Genomic DNA, 19,651 nt, shown 5'->3' with positions numbered 1-19,651 from the left:
AGGCCGCTCTAGCTCTTGTTGTTGTTGTTTTTTATTACAGTTATTACAGCGGGGATCAGCGTGCTGGAAATAAAACATGTCCGCCGGGAGAAGCTTCAGAAGGCGCAGGAATTCATCCTCGGAGGAAGAGGAGGACGAGGCGATTACCAAGGAAGTCAGGTGAGTCTCCAGCATGGAAATCACAATAAAACGTGGACATCACTGGCCAGGCTGGGAGATATCACGCTGGTATTCAATAACAAAGTGAGAATCCCAAGCTAATTTCAAATATAGGGTTAAAATATCTAAACTGGAAACATGCTATATTTCCAGTTCGGCTATTTTGGCCTTAAATTTGAAATCCACCTTGAATTCTCACTTAAGTGAATAACCCTGTACAGAGCGAATTTCCAATTTTATGGCAACTTATCTGAACCTGTGCTGAATTCCTGTTCGATTATTATGACCTAAAATTTTAAATTCACTTTCAGGCTAATTTGCTAAAGTGAGGATTGTCAGGAATTCTAAGTAAATTAAATGTGATTGTAAAATTTAAGGTTAAAGTAACTGAACTAGGGATCGACCGATTATAAGTTTGGCCGATATTCAACATTTTCTTGGTATCGGTTTAAATGATACTGATATTTTCCGATACCCAGGGAGGAGGGGGTGCTCTGGCTGGGTGCCACTCATATTGTAGAGGGGGCGACCAGAATCCAGCTCTCGCTATCTTCTCTTATTGATAGTTCCTCTCTCCAACTCTTGCGAGACCTCACTGTCAAAGCGTTGCTGTGGGTTACCATGGCAATGCTCCATGCAGCATACCAGGTTCGTGAGAGTTGGAGAGACTACCTTCCAGAAACAGAAGATAGCGAGTTCTGTGTCCCGACTGTTCCCTCAACAATGTGAATCTCCCTGGCAGCCAGTGCACACACAGATACTGGACCACCATGGAGCATAATATTCCCTTTCTTGGCCACAGGTAAGAGGCAGGGAAAGGGGAAGAATATTGGTTATCGTCCCTAAAGGCCACCGGTAATCAATATCGGCCCTTGAAAAGTAATCTCAAAATGGATAAACTGAACTGGAAAAAGTCTAGTCAACTATGCTTTCAGTTTAACCTTAAATGTGAAATTCCCTTTGAATTCTTGACATTTTGTTTACACTTTGGTGAGTAACCCTGTATGAATAATCAGAGCCTGGTGCTGGCAGTTGTACATTACACAGTGATGTAGAGGTCCAGGTATGCTGTAAGGGATATACACACGAATACCCAACTCTGAGGATTTTTGAAGTCCATATATAAGTTGAGACATTTGGTTACTGTATTTTACCATGCAGTCTAAATAACAGATGTTACACTGGTTTAAATTATGTTTGAGCAAGGGTATAGATGTAATAAAACCATCATAAACTAGAGCCAGTTTACTAATTTGCTGAAATATTCAAGTATTTATAGTTTTTGGTGACTTTTTTTTTCATATTATTCCCTTAGAATGAAGCTTGAAGAAGCCAAGGAGGTTCAGAATCTGAGGAGGCGACAAAACGGTGTTAGGTTTGGGATGTTTACAATATAAATCTCTGAACGTATTGGATTATGTAACATTCATTATGATATTGCATTTTATTATGATATTGGAGTTTACTTGGCTGTTAAACATTTAGGCTGTAATATATGCAAGGCGGGGGAAACGTTCAACTAAGCTAAGTTGGTGATTATGCTACTCCAACCTCAACGAACTGCAATCAACACTATTTAGTTAAATATATCCAAACTTGGCTAGTGTCTGTAAAATAATTATTTGCCAAATTATGTAAACAATGTGAATCAGGGAAGGGTCATTTTGTAAGCAAGACATTCCCTTAAAAGTTAGAAATAGTTGGACTTTAGTTAAATAAAAAAAAAAAAAAAAAAAAAAATAACATTATCTAAATATACAATAATAATACAATTAATGTTCATTTGTATAAGCAATATACTTTTGTAAGTGTACAATTTACATCAATCTGAAGATTTTTTTATTAACCTCACCACTTGTTTTTTTTTGCAGTGCGGTTGCCCTTCTCGTGGGAGAAAAATCACCGGAGGAGGCAACATTAGCGGTATGTTCTGCATTAAAAGATTTGTATACGAACTGTAAGAGTTGTCTCTGAGGAGGAATTATTTTGCAAGGTTATAGAAATGGAATACTTCCAAGAACTTTCCTTTAGATTCCATTGCATTTCTACTTCTAGTACATTAGGATCAATTTTTATGCATAAACTGAATAGCAAAATGTAGTATTTGATGGCTGACTTGAAAACAATCTTCAACTCTGTGGTTGTCAGAGCTTGGCTACTTTAGGCTTACTTTTGCAATTTGTTACAAATTTCACTACAATTTGATCTTTTGTGAATAATTCTCTGCGTGTTGTACTCCTCACTGGTTTTTAAGGTTATTTCAACCTAATATGTCCATCTTTATTTGTACAGGACGACCCTTTCAAGATCAAGACCGGGGGGATGGTAGATATGAAGAAAATAAAAGACCGTGGCAAGGAAAAGTAAGGCAGAAATAGATAAATTTTGCAAATTTTTCATTAATCACATTGAGTTTATGTAGTTGTACATATAAGACATTTATGATGTGTGCCACATGGGGAATATCTGACACGTCCTCTGAGAACTATAAACACCAGATATTAATTCATCTGATAATGATACTTGGTAGGAAACTGTTGCCTAGTTGTATATGTGTTCCTGGCTGGGAAAAAAAAAGATTGTGGAATTAAACTCCATATCATCTGCTCAATTGTGGCTTATCGTGCAATTATGTTTAAGCAGCACCTTAAGAACATTCTAAAGCTTCGCTAAGCTGTGAAATCTGACCAGATTTATTCACTAAAGTGTGAATTCAAAGACAATTTCACATTGTAGGCTAGAGTAGCCAAAATAAAAGAACAGCGGACTTAGTTTGGCTATTTTGACTTTAAATTTTAAATTCTCACTTTAGAGAAAAACCTGAAGTGTTTACAACATGGAATCTATTGGCAAACCTCAAGACCATTAAGGATTCTAGACAGACAGATCAGCTGATGTCTGCCTGAATTTGTTAGGAACCTGATTCTGTTGACATAAAATATTATTAAACCGTAACAGATTAAACATTTAGTTGCCTACTCGACTGAGCCATATACACATGTAATACCTTTTGACCAAGTAGGCATACTTAACACCGCAAATATGGCACTTGAATCTGTGTCATTAAAGAAATGTGCCAGATTTTCTCATATTTCTGCTCATACAGAGCAAACCTTGATAAACAAATCACCATCCAACTGGTCACACTCTTCCTCTAATCCATCTGACCTTCTCTGTATCAGATTTATTCATTTTCATCATCAGATTTATATTCAGCTCTGACGATACACATGGTTTACTATTATAAGTTTTCTATATTATAGATATGTAATATTTTTGTTTTTGTTCATTATCTCCTAAACGTAAATGCTCCTTTTTTATAGGATCGGAGATGAAGAAGACTTGAACTTGGGTACCTCTTTCTCAGCAGAAACTAACAGACGAGATGAAGATGCCGACATGTACGTAGAGCTTGTTGCAAACAGGAACATGGTTTAGTTAAATGTAATCCACTTTAATTTATCAGCCAATATAGTGGTGTCAACATTACAGTAACTAATATCATCTATGAGAAGAGACAAATTTCACAGAATTTGTAGTTACTGCTCTTCTATGAGCTTCTCCCTAATTTCGAAACCTTAGAAAGGACAGTAGAACTTAGGAGATTAAAGGGTCACTGTCCTATACAACACAACTGAGTTTTGTTTTGACATGAATGCAATTTTTTGCCAGCTAGATTTATTGCTATAATAAAATAAATAATACATTATTTATTTCAGTTCGCAGGCTAGCCATATGGGGCTTTTTTTTTTTTTTTTTTTTAAATGCCCAGCATTCTCTCTGATCTTGCATTTACTTGATCCCCCAGAGTTGGAACTGAATGGCAGATTTATCCTTTTCACTAAATAGACATATACATATTTTAACCATAAGGCTAGCACAATTTATGGATCGAATCGGTTGCAGATTAAAACAGGATTTTTTTATTAGTTATGCAGATGTCACCTGAACTGATTTGAGCGGTACTAAAATAATACCTTAATTCTAAACCAGATCTATCTCAAAAAAGAATGCTCACTTTAAAAAAAAAAAAAAAAAAAAAGTATTTTGTTAAAACTGCGTGGGTGACATATCCCCATTAATTTTTAACTCAGGATGAAGTACATCGAGACTGAGCTCAAGAAAAGAAAAGGCATTGTGGAAAACGAGGAGAAAAAAGTGAAAGCAAAAAGTGCGGAAGATTGTCTGTATGAGTTGCCTGACAGTATCAATGTCTTGTCTGCCAAGAAGACTGAAGAAATGTTATCCAACCAGATGCTCAGCGGAATCCCAGAAGTGGACCTCGGGATAGAGTATGTGCTGTTATCAGATCAATGATGGGAGTGGCAGAGGTGGGATGTGAATGGGCTGATGACATTTGTACTTGAGTGGGTTACTGGGTATTCTTATTCTGCATCTTCTTGAAGTTGTAAGAAAAAACATAAGGATTTCTGAGGTGCTAAATGTGTAGCTGTACCAGAAGTAAACACTTTTTAATGAGAGGTTATGGTGGTTCTGTAAACAATTGGTTATGGTGTCTTGGATGAGCCTACAGTGAAGAAAAATAAAACACATTTTGCAAAGTATTACAAAGGGATTTTAAAGAAAGGTCACTAAAATTGTGCACACGTTGTGTGGGTGTTAACCTTTCTGAAAGCCCCTTTGTTGCTTGAAATCAGCATATTTTGTAGGACAAGGAAGTGGCCAGTTTCTAACACAGTCCTTTTAAAAGTATCCCTTTAAATAAAAATATGTGTATTCCCATGTTTCCCCAAAAATAAGCGCTAGCTTATTTTCGAGGGGTTGCCCATAAATTAGCCCTACCCCAAACATAAGCCTTAGTCGCTAGTTCGCTAATCTATGTTCGGGGAAATTTCCCCGAATATAGATTTGCGGGATTCCATTCACAAATAAGCTAATCTATGTTCGGGAAAGAAAAAGGGAATTAACCCACACTTAGACTTGCTTTCTAGCATATGCTTGCTAATGTTTTTACAGAAGTAAGACAATCGTATGTAAGAAAATATGTCCTAGAGTATTCGGGGGGAAAATTAATATAAGACCCAGTCTTATTTTCGGGGAAAGACAGTAGGTATGATGTGAAGTTGAAGGAAAAAAAAGTTACCTGCGCGCTTTCCACATCCCTATGCATTTTTAAACAAATTGAGGTTTTTAGTTACCTCCAATGGCCATGAGAGGGTAAGCCCAGCTGCCACATCAAGGCAGACCTCTTAGGTACGTCCTAACTCTAACCATTCACCTTGCTTCCTTGAGCTTCTGGCAAAAATATCTCTGATACAGAAAGGGGTATATTTTTTGTATATATCCCTACATGCTTATTAACCCTTAATAGGAAACACATGGGATGGGTGATACAAAAGTGAATACAAATACGAAGAAACAAGTCCTGCGCTCAAACTCCCATTACTCCTGGGCGGCAGCAATGACCATAGTACTTATCAGGCAAAATACATATAATAAAAACGATGTGAAGTTGGTTGGTGAAAGATGGAGTTGTAATTTGAGCACACGCTACTTAATGCATAGTACTTACTTGGAGTTGTAAGTTAGGCAATCACTGCAAATTCAAAGAATGATAAATAAAATAATGATTGGGATATAGCTATAGTAAAGTATAGGAAACCTAGCTTGACACTCTTACAATGAACTGAAGATTGTCTTATTTGTACCCTGCCATTTACAGGTTTTAGCTCTGTTGTACTATTACCAAGGTAAACTATATTGTTAACTCCTAAAACTAGTCTCACTCACAGAGACAGCTCAGTAATGTCAGGCTAGTTTCCTAATGTTCCCACACTATAATAGGCTGCCTGTTTGATTTTATTTAAGGCATAGCCAAATGGAACTGATTAGTTAAAATGTATTTGATATCTCCAGTATGAGACTTGCCTATTGGTTAAATGGACACTCCAGACAGGCTTATCCCGAAGAACTTGCTAAATCTGAGGTTTCAATATGGGTAGAACAGATAAGGCCAGTTGGTGTTTATTTTCCATCGCAGTAGGTTTCCATACTATAAAAAGTAAAAAAAAAATATAAAAAAGCAAAATCACTTCTTGTCAATCATTTTTTCAATGTCTAATGTTTTAGGGCAAAGATCAAGAATATCATCTCAACAGAGGAGGCCAAAGCCAGACTCCTGGCAGAACAACAGAACAAGAAGAAAGACAAGCAGCCTTCCTTTGTGCCCACAAATATGGCTGTCAACTACGTTCAGCATAACCGATGTAAGTTTAACACATAGTATTATGAATGTTTGTAGAGGAAGTTTCTCTGGGCAGAATCCGTACACTGTCTGCCTAAAGGGATAGTGATACCTATATATGTACACAGAGTGAGGGGAAAAAAGTACTTGGTCCCCTGCTGATTTTGAACGTTTGTCCACTGACACAGAAATGATCAGTCCATAATTTTAATGGTAGGTGTATTTTAACAGTGAGAGACAGAAAAACGCATTTCAAAATTTTTGTTCAATTGAATTGCATGTCAATGAGTGAAATGAGTATTTGATCAATCCGCAAGATTTCTGTCTCCCAGGTGTCTTTTATACAGGTAATGAGCTGAGATTAGGAGCACTCTCTTAAAGGAAGTGCTCTTATTCCACAGCTCTTAATCTCTGTGGACATATTGCTTCTGCCCACAGAAGCAATCAATCAATCAGATTCCAAGCTCTCCAGCATGGCCAAGACCAAAGAGTTGTCCAAGGATGTCAGGGACAAGATTGTAGACCTACTCAAGGCTGGAATGGGCTACAAGACCATCACCAAGCAGCTTGGTGAGAAGGTGACAACAGTTGGTGCGATTATTCGCAAATGGAAGAAACACAAAATAACTGTCAGTCTCCCTCGGTGTGGTGCTCCATGCAAGATCTCATCTTATGGAGTTTCAATTATCATAAGAACGGTGAGGAATCAACCCAGAACTACACAGGAGGATCTTGTTAATGATCTCAAGGCAGCTGGGACTATAGTCACCAAACAATTGGTAACACACTACGCCGTGAAGGACTAAAATCCTGCAGGGCCCGCAAGGTCCTCCTGCTCAAGAAAGCACATGTGCAGGCCAGTCTGAAGTTTGCCAATGAACATCTGAATGATTCAGAGGAGAACTGGGTGAAAGTGTTGTTGTCAAATGAGACCAAAATTGAGCTCTTTTGCCTCAACTTGTGTGTTTGGAGGAGGAATGCTGCCTATGACCCCAAGAACACCATCCCCACCGTCAAACATGGAGGTGAAAACATTGCTTTGGGGATGTTTTTCTGCTAAGGGGACAGGACAACTGCACTGCATCTAATGGACGGGGCCATGTACCGTCAAATCTTGGGGCATGCCAGGGCATTGAAAATGGGTCATGGATGGGTATTCCAGCAGGACAATGACCAAAAACACACAGCCAAGGCAAAAAAAGGAGTGGCTCAAGAAGAAGCACATTAAGGTCCTGGAGTGGCCTAGACAATCTCCAGACCTTAATCCCATAGAAAATCTGCGGAGGGAACTGAAGGTTCGAGTTGCCAAACGTCAGCCTCGAAACCTTAATGACTTGGAGAAAATCTGCAAAGAGGAGTGGGACAAAATCCCTCCGAAGATGTGTGCAAACCTGGTGGCCAACTACAAGAAACGTCTGACCTCTGTGATTGCCTACAAGGGTTTTGCAACAAAGTACTAAGTCGAAGGGGTGAAATACTTATTTCACTCGTTGACATGCGTTTTTCTGGATTTTTTTTTTTTTTTTAGGCCGTAAGCCTGTATTTGTGGGAGGGGTTAATTAGACCATAAAACCTCCCTGTGGTTCGTACCTCTGGGCTGTGGACATCCTGGACAAAAGTCACTTCTGGGTCACTGCATACTGTGCGAGATGGTGAGTAGGGAAGGCTCGCATCACTGCGAGTCCTCCTCCCAGTGTTTTTCAAACGGCATGAGGGTGCCTCTACCATTTGTATCCAGGCAATCTAGAACCGGTTATCAGGGGTTGCAGTTCTCCTAGGGCGTCCTGGACAATCCTCAACTTCCTTGCCCTTTTTATTTACAGACCTATCAGGCACACTTCAGCTGTCTTTGCCTTGGGTAGTTGGTACACGCACAGGCTTGGTTTCCGACCACAAATATATACAATATATTATTGCGTTATTATTCTATTTCTATTTATTTATTTTACAACTTTTTCTGCACAAAATTATGGAAGTGAGGTATTACCACTTACTGTTGCAAGCAATCCAACATACGGAAGATGGATAATGGCACAGGACCATATCATGTTTCAATTTTTCAATAGTAGCTGTATTCATTATATTTTTGAGTTCTAAGCCAATAAGAATAAAGTGGTAATTTCAAATCATGACAAATGGGGACAATTCTTGTAACTCTCTTTTATTTCTTTTCAGTTTACCAAGAGGACCAGAACACTCCCATGAGGCGTCACAAGGAGGAGCCAAAAGCACGTCCCCTCCGTGTTGGTGATACAGAGAAGCCAGAACCAGAACGTAAGTACATTGCACAGGAAGAAGGCCAATTTATAAAAACAGAAAGAAGTCTGAAATATTCAGGTATTTTTATATATATATATATATATTCGAAAAACAAAAGTGTTCATGGGACATGCATGAAGAAATAGAGTATCCAAAGATTACAACATACAGTGTTGACGTTTCAGCCTCTGGGGCTTTTATCTATATAGAAAGCTACATATAAAAACACATTAAACTTACCAATACATGCTTATGAAGAGTGAGCCCAACCCATTGACCATTGAGTGAATAAAGGAAATGACGTTATCATTTATTAATCTATCAACGCTGAAATCGTTGCTGGGAAACCAATAGGTGCTATAAGAAAAATAAGATGTAACCCCTTATGATATCAGATAATCCTTTGATGGGAGATGAGAAATATGCACACCAGAAACATATTGTGTTAATATACATATTACATAATCAAGCACAATAGTATGGAATTATTCTATAAACATATTCTAACAATAGTGATAATTAATCCAGGTTCCATCTTTCAGTTCCTTGGATGAGTAATGTAAAAACTTGCTTGGCAGACTGTTAAATTAGAAATATTGGATTTTGTTAAACTTGTAGAAATCACTTATTTTGAGGACCACAGAAAACATTGTGTTATAAAATAAAGTTTTATATGAAGCACTTTAGTCTGAAAGAAAGTAAACAAAATGGTTGACATATTTCACTTACTTTTGAATCATATGCTTTGCTCCCGGGGTCTGCCATGGAGCAGTTAGTGTGGTGCCATCATAGGCATAGATCTCTTTAAAAGAACACTATAGGGTCAGGAACACAAACATGTATTTCTGACCCTATTGTGCTTGTGTCCCCCTCCCCCCCCCGCTTAGCTCCCTTAAAAGGAATTAAAACTCCCCTTATTTCCAGCGCCACACTGGTGCACTTGCCCTGCCCCATTGGTGACCTCATCAGAAATGCCAATTGTAGCCAATCCAATGCTTTCCGGTGGGGGTGGGGGCCAAATGACATTTTGGCCAATCAGCACCTCCTCATGGAGATGCATTGAATCAAAAGGAAATTCAGCGTCCCCATAGAGAGCGTGGAGACGCTGAACGGCAGTGATGCCTACTATGCAGCACTGAGCCAGGAAGCACCTACAGTGGCCATCTAGGGGCAATGTAAACACTGCCTTTTCTCTGAAAAGTCAGTGTTTGCATGAAAATTCCTGCATACAATGATTATACTCACCAGAACAACTACATTAAGCTGTAGCTGTTCTGGTGACTATAGTTTCCCTTTAATGTCAGATCGTCAAGCATCTTCTATTCTTCAGTTTTTGGGGAGAAAAAAAAACACTAAACAAAACGCTACTTATTTCTCTATCCAATTATTATAGAAGTAGTAAGGGTTGGGTTGGACATTTATTTTATTAGCTCCATCACACTTTCTGTGGGTATTTTTGATGTATTTAGTGGATACTGTGAATAACTTAAATTTTTTTCACTTTATACAGGTTCTCCGCCCAACCGCAAGCGCCCATCGAATGAAAAAGCCACAGATGACTATCACTATGAGAAATTTAAGAAGATGAACAGGCGTTATTGATCCAAGGGACTGATGTTGACGCACAGATAGACAGTGCAGATTGTAACATATTCAACAATTAAGTAGTACATACAGATAAATGCGCCCCAAATCACGCTGGGTGAAGGGATTAAAAAGTCAAGCAAAGACTTCAATCTTTTCTACTTCACATGAACTTACAATTTGCAAACTACTCTTCACTTTCCTGCAGTTTATTTAATGGCTACATTTTGGCATTCCAGCTGTTGTGGACTTCAATTCACTTTGTTCCATTATCAGCGACAGCTTAGGTTAGCCATCACTATTATTCTTGATGGTTTGTAAGGACACTTAAAACATCACCATCTTGATTTTGTTTTTAGTGTAATTAAAATTATTTATCAGAATCTGGATATGTGTTATTTTAGCAGGGTTTTCAAAGTAGGGTTTTAGTAGTTTTGTTTTATTTATTTATTTTTTGCCGTTTATGCTAATGCGAAGAAAGGGGAACATTATCTATCATTATGGTTGTTATTCCTCAAGGCCAAACTAAGGCCCAGTCATAATGTACAGGAGGTCGACAAAAAGGTAGAAACACCTAACAATGGCCTCTATTTAATTTTCGATACACTTTTTCTCAAAAGATCTAATAATTTTGGATAAACTTTTAAAATCTGCTTTGCAGTCTACACTCCAGAAATATAAAGATGTCTGGTACTGGTGGTTAATGAGGTAATTATGCTGCTTGCAGTGCTGTGGGCTGTGGGCGTATGGATAGATAGGTTTTTCTTCCTTTATGCAGTCATTACGGCGGCCACAATGTCTATATGGTGCCTGTTTCATCTCTTGAGACTTATTTAGCCAGGTGCTATACTCTCGCACACATGCGAGAGTATAAGACTGGTGTCTATGGAGCATCCCGCAAGACCGCAGGAGCCTCCATAGACCATGCTTTTTCCTCAAAGCCATCTCTAGTTACAGCTAATCAAATAGCAAAACTTGATGGAGGTAGTCTGCCTTTTGTCAAGCATTTATATGGGTGAATTGCATTCTGAAGTGTGGGATCATTGCAAAATAGTGATGGTGTTAAACCAAGAGAATCACTTAAGTGAACATTGCAAGTACAATAACCATTAATGGCTTCTGTAATGGTTGTGGTGCTAGAAGTGCGTTGCTACACAGGCAGGGTAAGTAGTTAACCAGCATCTGCCTGTACTAGAGGAGGCTAACTTATCCCAGGTAAGTTGTCAAACCATTCTCAAACTATTTTACTGTTTGCCCTGCGATGGTGCCAGGGTGCAGTGGGCTGTAGTGTTTATGGTGTTTGGCATATTGCTTTAACTTTCTATAGCACTGCTGAGCAAAATTCATAATCTGTTGCTTATGGGATCAGCAAGGGTTGAAAGCCAACAGCTGGACTACAGCACCCATTCAGGAATCTATTTCAGAGAATGCATTGTTGTTGGATTGTGAAATATATTTCTAAGTTGTGTAAAAACATTGCATTGGAGTTGCAACATTAGGTCAAAATAGCAAACCAACACCTTGGTGAATAAACACAATGAAATTTTATTTTGTTGCCTGTGTTCTATCAAAAAACCCTACCCCGTGAAAATTCCCTACCCTCGTCACTTCCGGTGACGCAGCCGCACCGGAAGTGACCCTCATCCAATGGAGGAGGAGGGTGTGCGCCGCCGCGCAGGCGCACAACAACTAGGCTAGGTAGGGATTTTTCACGGGGTAGGGTAAATTAACGCCACAGTGCGCACGCGCGGCAAAGTACTCCCGTCGGAGGTACAGCGCGCGTGCGCACTAGTGGCAAGGGAGAGAGGCTTTAATCCGACGATCAGAGTTCGCGCGTGCGCAGTATAGGGGTAGGGAATTTTGATGGCTATTAGCCCTGTGAGATCTCCCTACCCCTATACTGCGCATGCGCGAACTCTGATCGTCGGATTAAAGCCTCTCCCTGCTCCCAACACTCTCAGCCATCCAAGATTGAGGGTGAATTATGGTGGGACGGTGGGTGTTTATGTGCATTATATTGGGGGGTCTGTGCAGACCCCCAATTCTGCACAGGCCCCCCAATTCTGCGCAGACCCCCCCAATATAATGCACATAAACACCCACCGTCCCACCATAATTCACCCTCAATCTTGGATGGCTGAGAGTGTTGGGAGCAGGGAGAGGCTTTAATCCGACGATCAGAGTTCGCGCATGCGCAATATAGGGGTAGGGAGATCTCACAGGGCTAATAGCTATCAAAATTCCCTACCCCTATACTGCGCACGCGCAAACTCTGATCGTCGGATTAAAGCCTCTCTCCCTTGCCACTAGTGCGCACGCGCGCTGTACCTCCGACGGGAGTACTTTTCCGCGCGTGCGCACTGTGGCGTTAATTTACCCTACCCCGTGAAAAATCCCTACCTAGCCTAGTTGTTGTGCGCCTGCGCGGCGGCGCACACCCTCCTCCTCCATTGGATGAGGGTCACTTCCGGTGCGGCTGCGTCACCGGAAGTGACGAGGGTAGGGAATTTTCACGGGGTAGGGTTTTTTGATAGAACACCTGCGTTATGCCGATTTAAAACATTGAGCATCTGTTACATTTTGCAATACAAAAAACTAAGTATTAAAGTAACACTATAGGGCAGTGATGGCGAACCTTTTTGAGCCAGAGTGCCCAAACCGCAATACATGCCAACTTTTTTTTCCTTTAAGTGTCAACACGGCAATTAAACCTGAATACTGAGGTTTAAGTTTAGAAAAAACAACTCGGGGCGGGGCCGGGCCGCCGAGCAGAGCGGTCGCAGGGACCATCAGCTCCTGCAATTGAAGACCCTTTAAGCCCGGAAAAAAGATTCTGTCCACTCATACCTGCGACCATCGACAAGTAAGGGCTACCCGGAACGGGGAGAGGCTTGCTCCCAGAGTTTTAGTCCCCCGGAGGGGAGATCTCAGCAACACCATGCGGGACCTTCCCTGGCGGTGAGTGGAGTGGACGGCCGCCGCTCCACTATCCCGCCCAAAGGAGCCCGAAAACCACCTCTGGGCGGACCCGGTCCCGGTCCCCCCCCCCCCCCTGGGCTGGGGGGGTGATCCCGGTCCTTACGCCGCAGCCAAAGCTGGAACCTGCCAGACCGCTGAGAAGGCCTGAGGCCAAGATGGCGGCGGCCACGAGTAAAAGCACCAACTCACAGAGCCAGAAGCAGGCCACCGCACCCCGCCGGCTAGACAAACGAGGAAACCAAAGGCGAGCACACATCCTAATAAACGGGTACTAACGGAGGCAGAGGGATGAAGAGGAGGGGAGATGCACAGCACAAAGCAGCACCCCAAGCACCGTTACCGGCGCCATACACCGAGCTACCCCCCCTCTGTAAGCAGGAGAGCCAGAGCCCAAGGTACAGCCACGTGTCCCCCTCCTACCCAGCAGATACTCAGCAGCGGCACCCCAAGCAGACACACAGCATGACAGTGGGGCCCTCATGGACGGAACAGAACGAGAGGCACGAGATTCACCTGGCGTGTCGCTGACTCTTACCAACGGAGCTGCGATTACTACAATCACTCAGAACTCTGACCCTACTCATAAGTATCAAGCGTGATTGACTAATTGCACACCTACCAGCTTAACCATAAAGCACTCGGACTGCTGGAGATGGGACTTGCTGTCCAATCTAATGTGCATCGAGCAGGATACCCTCTCCCAGTTGTCTGGGTGCATTCAATATCTACTCCATGCACAGCTCCCACAACGAGAATGGAATGAATGCTACCGTCCTGATGTTCCATAACCTCATGTTGCCTGAATTCATATGGTTAATAGTATAATTTAATCTGCTCCTACCATGCTATCCGGTTAGAGGCTGCTGAGATAATGTTGTAGACTTACTATTACTGTTTATATATGTTACCTCATAGATATAATAACCAGCAATGTGCTAGTGCTAATGTTTCTGCAGCAACCTATTACAGCTAAGCTGGAACCAGTTAATCTGCCCCTGCCGGGTTACCCTGTAGGAGGCTGCTGTGATAATTATTGTTATTCTGATTGTTAATCCATGCTACCTTATAGACAATCTAACCAGCGGTGCGCTAGTGCAGATATTTTTGCAGCGATCCTTAAAACTAAGCGAGAAATTACTCACCAACTCAGTCTATATTTAGCAGGGTAACTTTACAAAGTCATCTCATCCACCATAAAAATGTGCCTGTCTAGCGAATGTCACAACCTATGTTATGTACTGTACGTATTCATACCTTGATACCGCTGTTGTGGCGAGCCAAGGCTGTTTGTTAAACTTGTGCACGACAAAAATAAAGAATTTAAAAAAAAAAAAAAAAAAAAAAACAACTCGTACTGTTGTCCGAACTAATTAACAACTTTTGTTTTAAAAGAACACAACAACAGAGAGTTCAATTATACAAATTTTAAATAATGATATAAATAGATAAAATTAAGCTTATATTTATTAGTATCTCCAACAAATGCAATACATACAAACACAGACTGCTGAATACACACACACAGACTGCTGAATACATACACACTAGGGATCGACCGATATTGATTTTTTTTAGAGCCGATACCGATACCGATATCCTGTGAACTTGCAGGCCGATAGCCGATATAATGTGCCGATATTCTGTACATTTACCATTTTGGAAAATAAAAAACTATTTCTAAAGGTAAATGCACAAAATATACATGCCACGTGTAGTGGATGCAGTGTGTTTAGACAGGGGAGCTATGTGTGTGTGTGTAGTGGATGCAGTGTTTGTGCAGTGTGTGTGTGTAGTGGATGCAGTGTGTGTTTGTATAGTGTGTGTGTGTGTGTGTGTGTATATAATGCAGTGTGTGTTTGTATAGTGTGTGTGTATATAATGCAGTGTGTGTTTGTATAGTGTGTGTGTATATAACGCAGTGTGTGTGTTTGTATAGTGTTTGTGTAGTGTGCATTATATATACACACACTATACAAACACACTGCATTATATACATAGTGTGTTTGTGTATGTGTATAATAATAGTGTGTGTGTGTGAGGGGGCATTTTTTATTAAAAATTTTTTTTTTACTTTTTATATTAAATTATTATTTTTTTATATATATTTAATTATTATTTATTTTTTGTTGTCCCACCTCCCTGCTTGTTGCCTTGCCAGGGAGGGGGGATATGTTAATCCCTGGTGGTCCAGTGGCATTGGCTTAGCTGGGGGAGGGGAGGGGAGGGAAGTGGGGTGGGGTGGGCAGCAGGCATTTACTCACCTCCCAGCAGCCTCTCCAGCTCCCCAGTGTAAATCTCGTGAGACCCGCGGCCGTCAGAGCTGGCCGCGGGTCTCGCGAGATTTACACTGGGGAGATGGGGGAGCTGGGAGGTGAGTAAACGCTTGCTGCCCGCCCCCCCAGGACCGCCGGGCTTGTTATGAGCCTGGCGGTCCTGGGAGGTATTATCGGCAATATCGGTATCCCTATTGGCTGATACCGATATTGCCGAAAATACCGAATATCGGCCGATTATATCGGTAAAACCGATAATCGGTCGATCCCTAATACACACACACAGACTGCTGAATATACACACACACACAGACTGCTGAATATACACACACACACACACACACAGACTGCTGAATACACACAGACTGCTGAATACACGCACACACACAGACTGCTGAATAAACGCACACACACAGACTGCTGAATACACACATACTGCATTGAGGGGTGTAGTGTATGTGATTGTGTGAGGGGTGCTGTGTGTGTGTATATATATATATATATATATATAATAAGTGATGAAGGGAGCACACTAGGTCTTGACAAATCGTGCAAAAAATATTTATTGCATTCAAAAGGAATACAACGCTGTGGTACAGAAAATCAACGTTTCGACCCTGCTGGGTCTTTATCAAGATCACAGTGCAAGTTGAAAATTAATGACAATTTATACATAAACGTGTTAAGCTTACCCTTAGGATGATCGGACAGCCAGAGGACTGAAATCCCGGAAGTGGAAACCACCACGTGGTAGCGTGCGTGTGACGTATTACGTGTTACGTGAATAACGTAGTTGCTTAGTAACTACGTGAAAAGAGTGAAAACATATTGTATATTACGTAAATAACGTAGTTGCCAAGTCACTACGTCCGAGAGAATAAAAACAAATGCCCAAACGGGCAAATTGGAGACACAGAGGCTACTTCAGCCTGCCAGCTTATATACATAGAACCATAACGCCCATATCATCTAGATCCACATGTGTGCATCAAGGATGTGAGAAAGTTAAGTGCCGTGAATAAGTAACAAAGAAACTCAAAGTGCAAAACTTATAGTGTGCAAACAGTGTACCTATACTCACACATGAGGGTAGGGATAGGGCTAGATCATATATCAACGATAAGTTGCTAAGTCATATTATAGTGTCTATTGAATACAAAGTATATGAATATTCTATTCTATATCTCACAAGGGGGATATATATAGGTCTTAATTATTATACCCAGCTGTAGGCATTGAGTTGGAGGCATAATATCTAGGTAGACATAAGTCTTACCATGCATATACAGGAATATCTAGTTCTATCCCCATATAGATTTATTCTGTAACACTTTAAATACGTCCTTTAACTTAGGGGCTTTTTGGCAGTCTACATTTCACTGTATAAATGTATTAGTATATGTAACTGATAAGGATCGAGTTATGCTACTTACTGTATATATAAAGCTCACGAACACAGAAATCATTTTAGCTACGATGGACGTGAAGAGTCTTTATACCATAATACCAAAAAAGGAAGGTATGGAAGCCATCAGTGAAATCCTACAAAAAGACGAAGCATACCAAGGTCCTCCGATTCCATATCTAATGGAATGGCTAGATATTGCTCTAACTTGCAACTACTTTAAATTTGAGGAGCACTTTTATCTGCAGACCTCCGGTACTGCCATGGGGGCAGCCATGGCACCAGCATATGCCAATGGATTTATGTACTGGTTCGAAAACACACATATTCTCCCTAAATACCAACACCAGATAATTAAATACTTGAGATATGTGGACGATATCTTCATCATCTGGAAGGGGACCACCACCACACTTGAAGAGATGGTGGAGAATATCAACAGTCTACCAATACCAAATAATCAAACTTATCGTTGATATATGATCTAGCCCTATCCCTACCCTCATGTGTGAGTATAGGTACACTGTTTGCACACTATAAGTTTTGCACTTTGAGTTTCTTTGTTACTTATTCACGGCACTTAACTTTCTCACATCCTTGATGCACACATGTGGATCTAGATGATATGGGCGTTATGGTTCTATGTATATAAGCTGGCAGGCTGAAGTAGCCTCTGTGTCTCCAATTTGCCCGTTTGGGCATTTGTTTTTATTCTCTCGGACGTAGTGACTTGGCAACTACGTTATTTACGTAATATACAATATGTTTTCACTCTTTTCACGTAGTTACTAAGCAACTACGTTATTCACGTAACACGTAATACGTCACACGCACGCTACCACGTGGTGGTTTCCACTTCCGGGATTTCAGTCCTCTGGCTGTCCGATCATCCTAAGGGTAAGCTTAACACGTTTATGTATAAATTGTCATTAATTTTCAACTTGCACTGTGATCTTGATAAAGACCCAGCAGGGTCGAAACGTTGATTTTCTGTACCACAGCGTTGTATTCCTTTTGAATGCAATAAATATTTTTTGCACGATTTGTCAAGACCTAGTGTGCTCCCTTCATCACTTATTATATATATAACGCGGGATTGCACCTGGGCCCATAATACTTGGAGAACTAAAAGTACGGAGGAGTGCCTGGCTTTGGTATTTTTGTCTATATATTAAAGTGCTGGCGGAGCACTTGCCTGAGCACCCCCACGATTAAAATTGGATATATTATCTAAATGGTGATTTGGACACAGCCACCAAGATCGTTTCATCATGGAGGATTTTCTACAAAGAGCTGGGGCTTTAACAGAGGTAGCGGAAACACTATCTATTACAGATGAAAAGGCTCAATCTGTACTATGGCCACGCAGCTCACAGGATTTACCACACAGACATACAGCTAAAGATCTCTACAACGACCTATCTAGACTTAAAAAACGAGAGGTGGACCTTGACCTGCATGGTGTATTCCTGTCGGATTACTACAGATCCAAACGGATCCCCAGGGGCTTCCGCATCAAAAATGCTCCCACTATAGGGAGACAAAACCCTGAATTCTGTAAAAAGTGGATGAACATCTCTAATAAATGTTCCTTAGATTGGCTAGTGATTGTTATTGAAGAGGTTGGTACAGAACTCGTGCAAGTTAAAAAATCGATACAAGATTTTGAACTTACTCATGTAAGTACCTTACAATCCATACCATCCACAGATTTTGTACTAAAACTTCAGGACGATATACAAAGATACCAGGATGAGCTGATCCGTTTTAAGAAGGTAAAACTAGAAAAGGTAAACCATGATTATAAGTTCCACCAGGTCTATCGCTGGCTCAGCGGATCAGACTCAAATATGCGGAATCCACCTCCAAGATTTCGCACACGCATAAGAAAGCCTTCACTACAAACGGTAGATGTCAGCTCAGGGGAATCCGCCTCTGATGGTGACACTCGGACCGATCAACAATCTTCGAAACAGGTTACTTTTTTAAAGACAGGAGAACATTCAAACGATCCACCACGGATATACAATACCAACAGACGGGAAGGAAGAGACGCAAGAGACACCCCAGACGTGGACAAAAGGGTCACAAGAAATACAGGCAACACGGGAAAACCCCCCAGACAACGGAGGTAATACCGATATTTAATCTATCACAGAAAACACTGGACCATAACCACCTCTCGGTTTTACAGAAAGGACTCACATTTATACCGGTTACTCATCCAAAACCATTCGAGACGGCAATTGATCTATATAAACTTCAAAGAACTCTTTATAGCAATGAGATTATGAAAGAGAAGCCTATAACCAAAATACACGGGTTCCCTACACGAAATAAGAAAGACATATATACACCTAATCTTTCAATTAAAACTTTCATGCAAACGATACGTCATGAAATTACAATGCCGCGCACCATATCATCTGTCCAGAGAGATAATCTGTCACCTGAAGAACATACAGCACTTAAAGATCTAATGCAGGATCCCAAAATAATAATTAGACCTGCGGACAAAGGCGGAGCCGTGGTAATTCAAGCCTACGAGGACTATAGAAACGAAATTTTACAACAACTACAAGAGGAGTCAACTTATCTAAAACTTACATTTGATCCAGTTTCGAAATTCCAGAAAAGGATTAAGCTACTGATTGAGGAAGGATTGGCACACCGCTACCTGGATGAACATACTGCTGAGTTTCTATATGTGAAACACCCTAAACACCCGGTGATGTACACCTTACCAAAAATACATAAGGACGCCAACCACCCACCAGGACGGCCGAT

General features: G+C 40.9%; 1 protein-coding gene across 1 annotated transcript; it reads left to right on the top strand.

The window, feature by feature from the left end:
• The first annotated feature begins 2 nt into the window (after positions 1-2).
• C9H9orf78 (chromosome 9 C9orf78 homolog) lies at positions 3-10,590 on the top strand. Its single transcript, XM_063431290.1, has 9 exons — positions 3-159; positions 1,475-1,534; positions 2,031-2,082; positions 2,452-2,522; positions 3,483-3,560; positions 4,254-4,451; positions 6,250-6,386; positions 8,540-8,638; positions 10,134-10,590. The coding sequence occupies exons 1-9, from the start codon at positions 77-79 to the stop codon at positions 10,223-10,225; spliced, it is 870 nt and encodes a 289-aa protein (XP_063287360.1). The 5' UTR covers positions 3-76; the 3' UTR covers positions 10,226-10,590.
• The last annotated feature ends 9,061 nt before the right edge of the window (positions 10,591-19,651 follow it).

Source organism: Pelobates fuscus, chromosome 9 (assembly GCF_036172605.1).
Source record: "Pelobates fuscus isolate aPelFus1 chromosome 9, aPelFus1.pri, whole genome shotgun sequence".
In the NCBI taxonomy this organism is placed as follows: domain Eukaryota; kingdom Metazoa; phylum Chordata; class Amphibia; order Anura; family Pelobatidae; genus Pelobates; species Pelobates fuscus.
The sequence above is the reverse complement of the archived record's forward strand: the minus strand, read 5'-3'. Positions and strand labels throughout refer to the sequence as shown.

Coding starts and splice junctions, on each gene's coding strand:
- C9H9orf78 (XM_063431290.1), top strand. CDS start 77: ATGTCCGCCGGGAGAAGCTTCAGAAGGCGCAGGAATTCATCCTCGGAG. Junction 1,535..2,030: donor AGGCGACAAAACGGTGTTAG/GTTTGGGATGTT, acceptor TTTTTTTTGCAG/TGCGGTTGCCCTTCTCGTGG. Junction 2,083..2,451: donor CGGAGGAGGCAACATTAGCG/GTATGTTCTGCA, acceptor TTATTTGTACAG/GACGACCCTTTCAAGATCAA.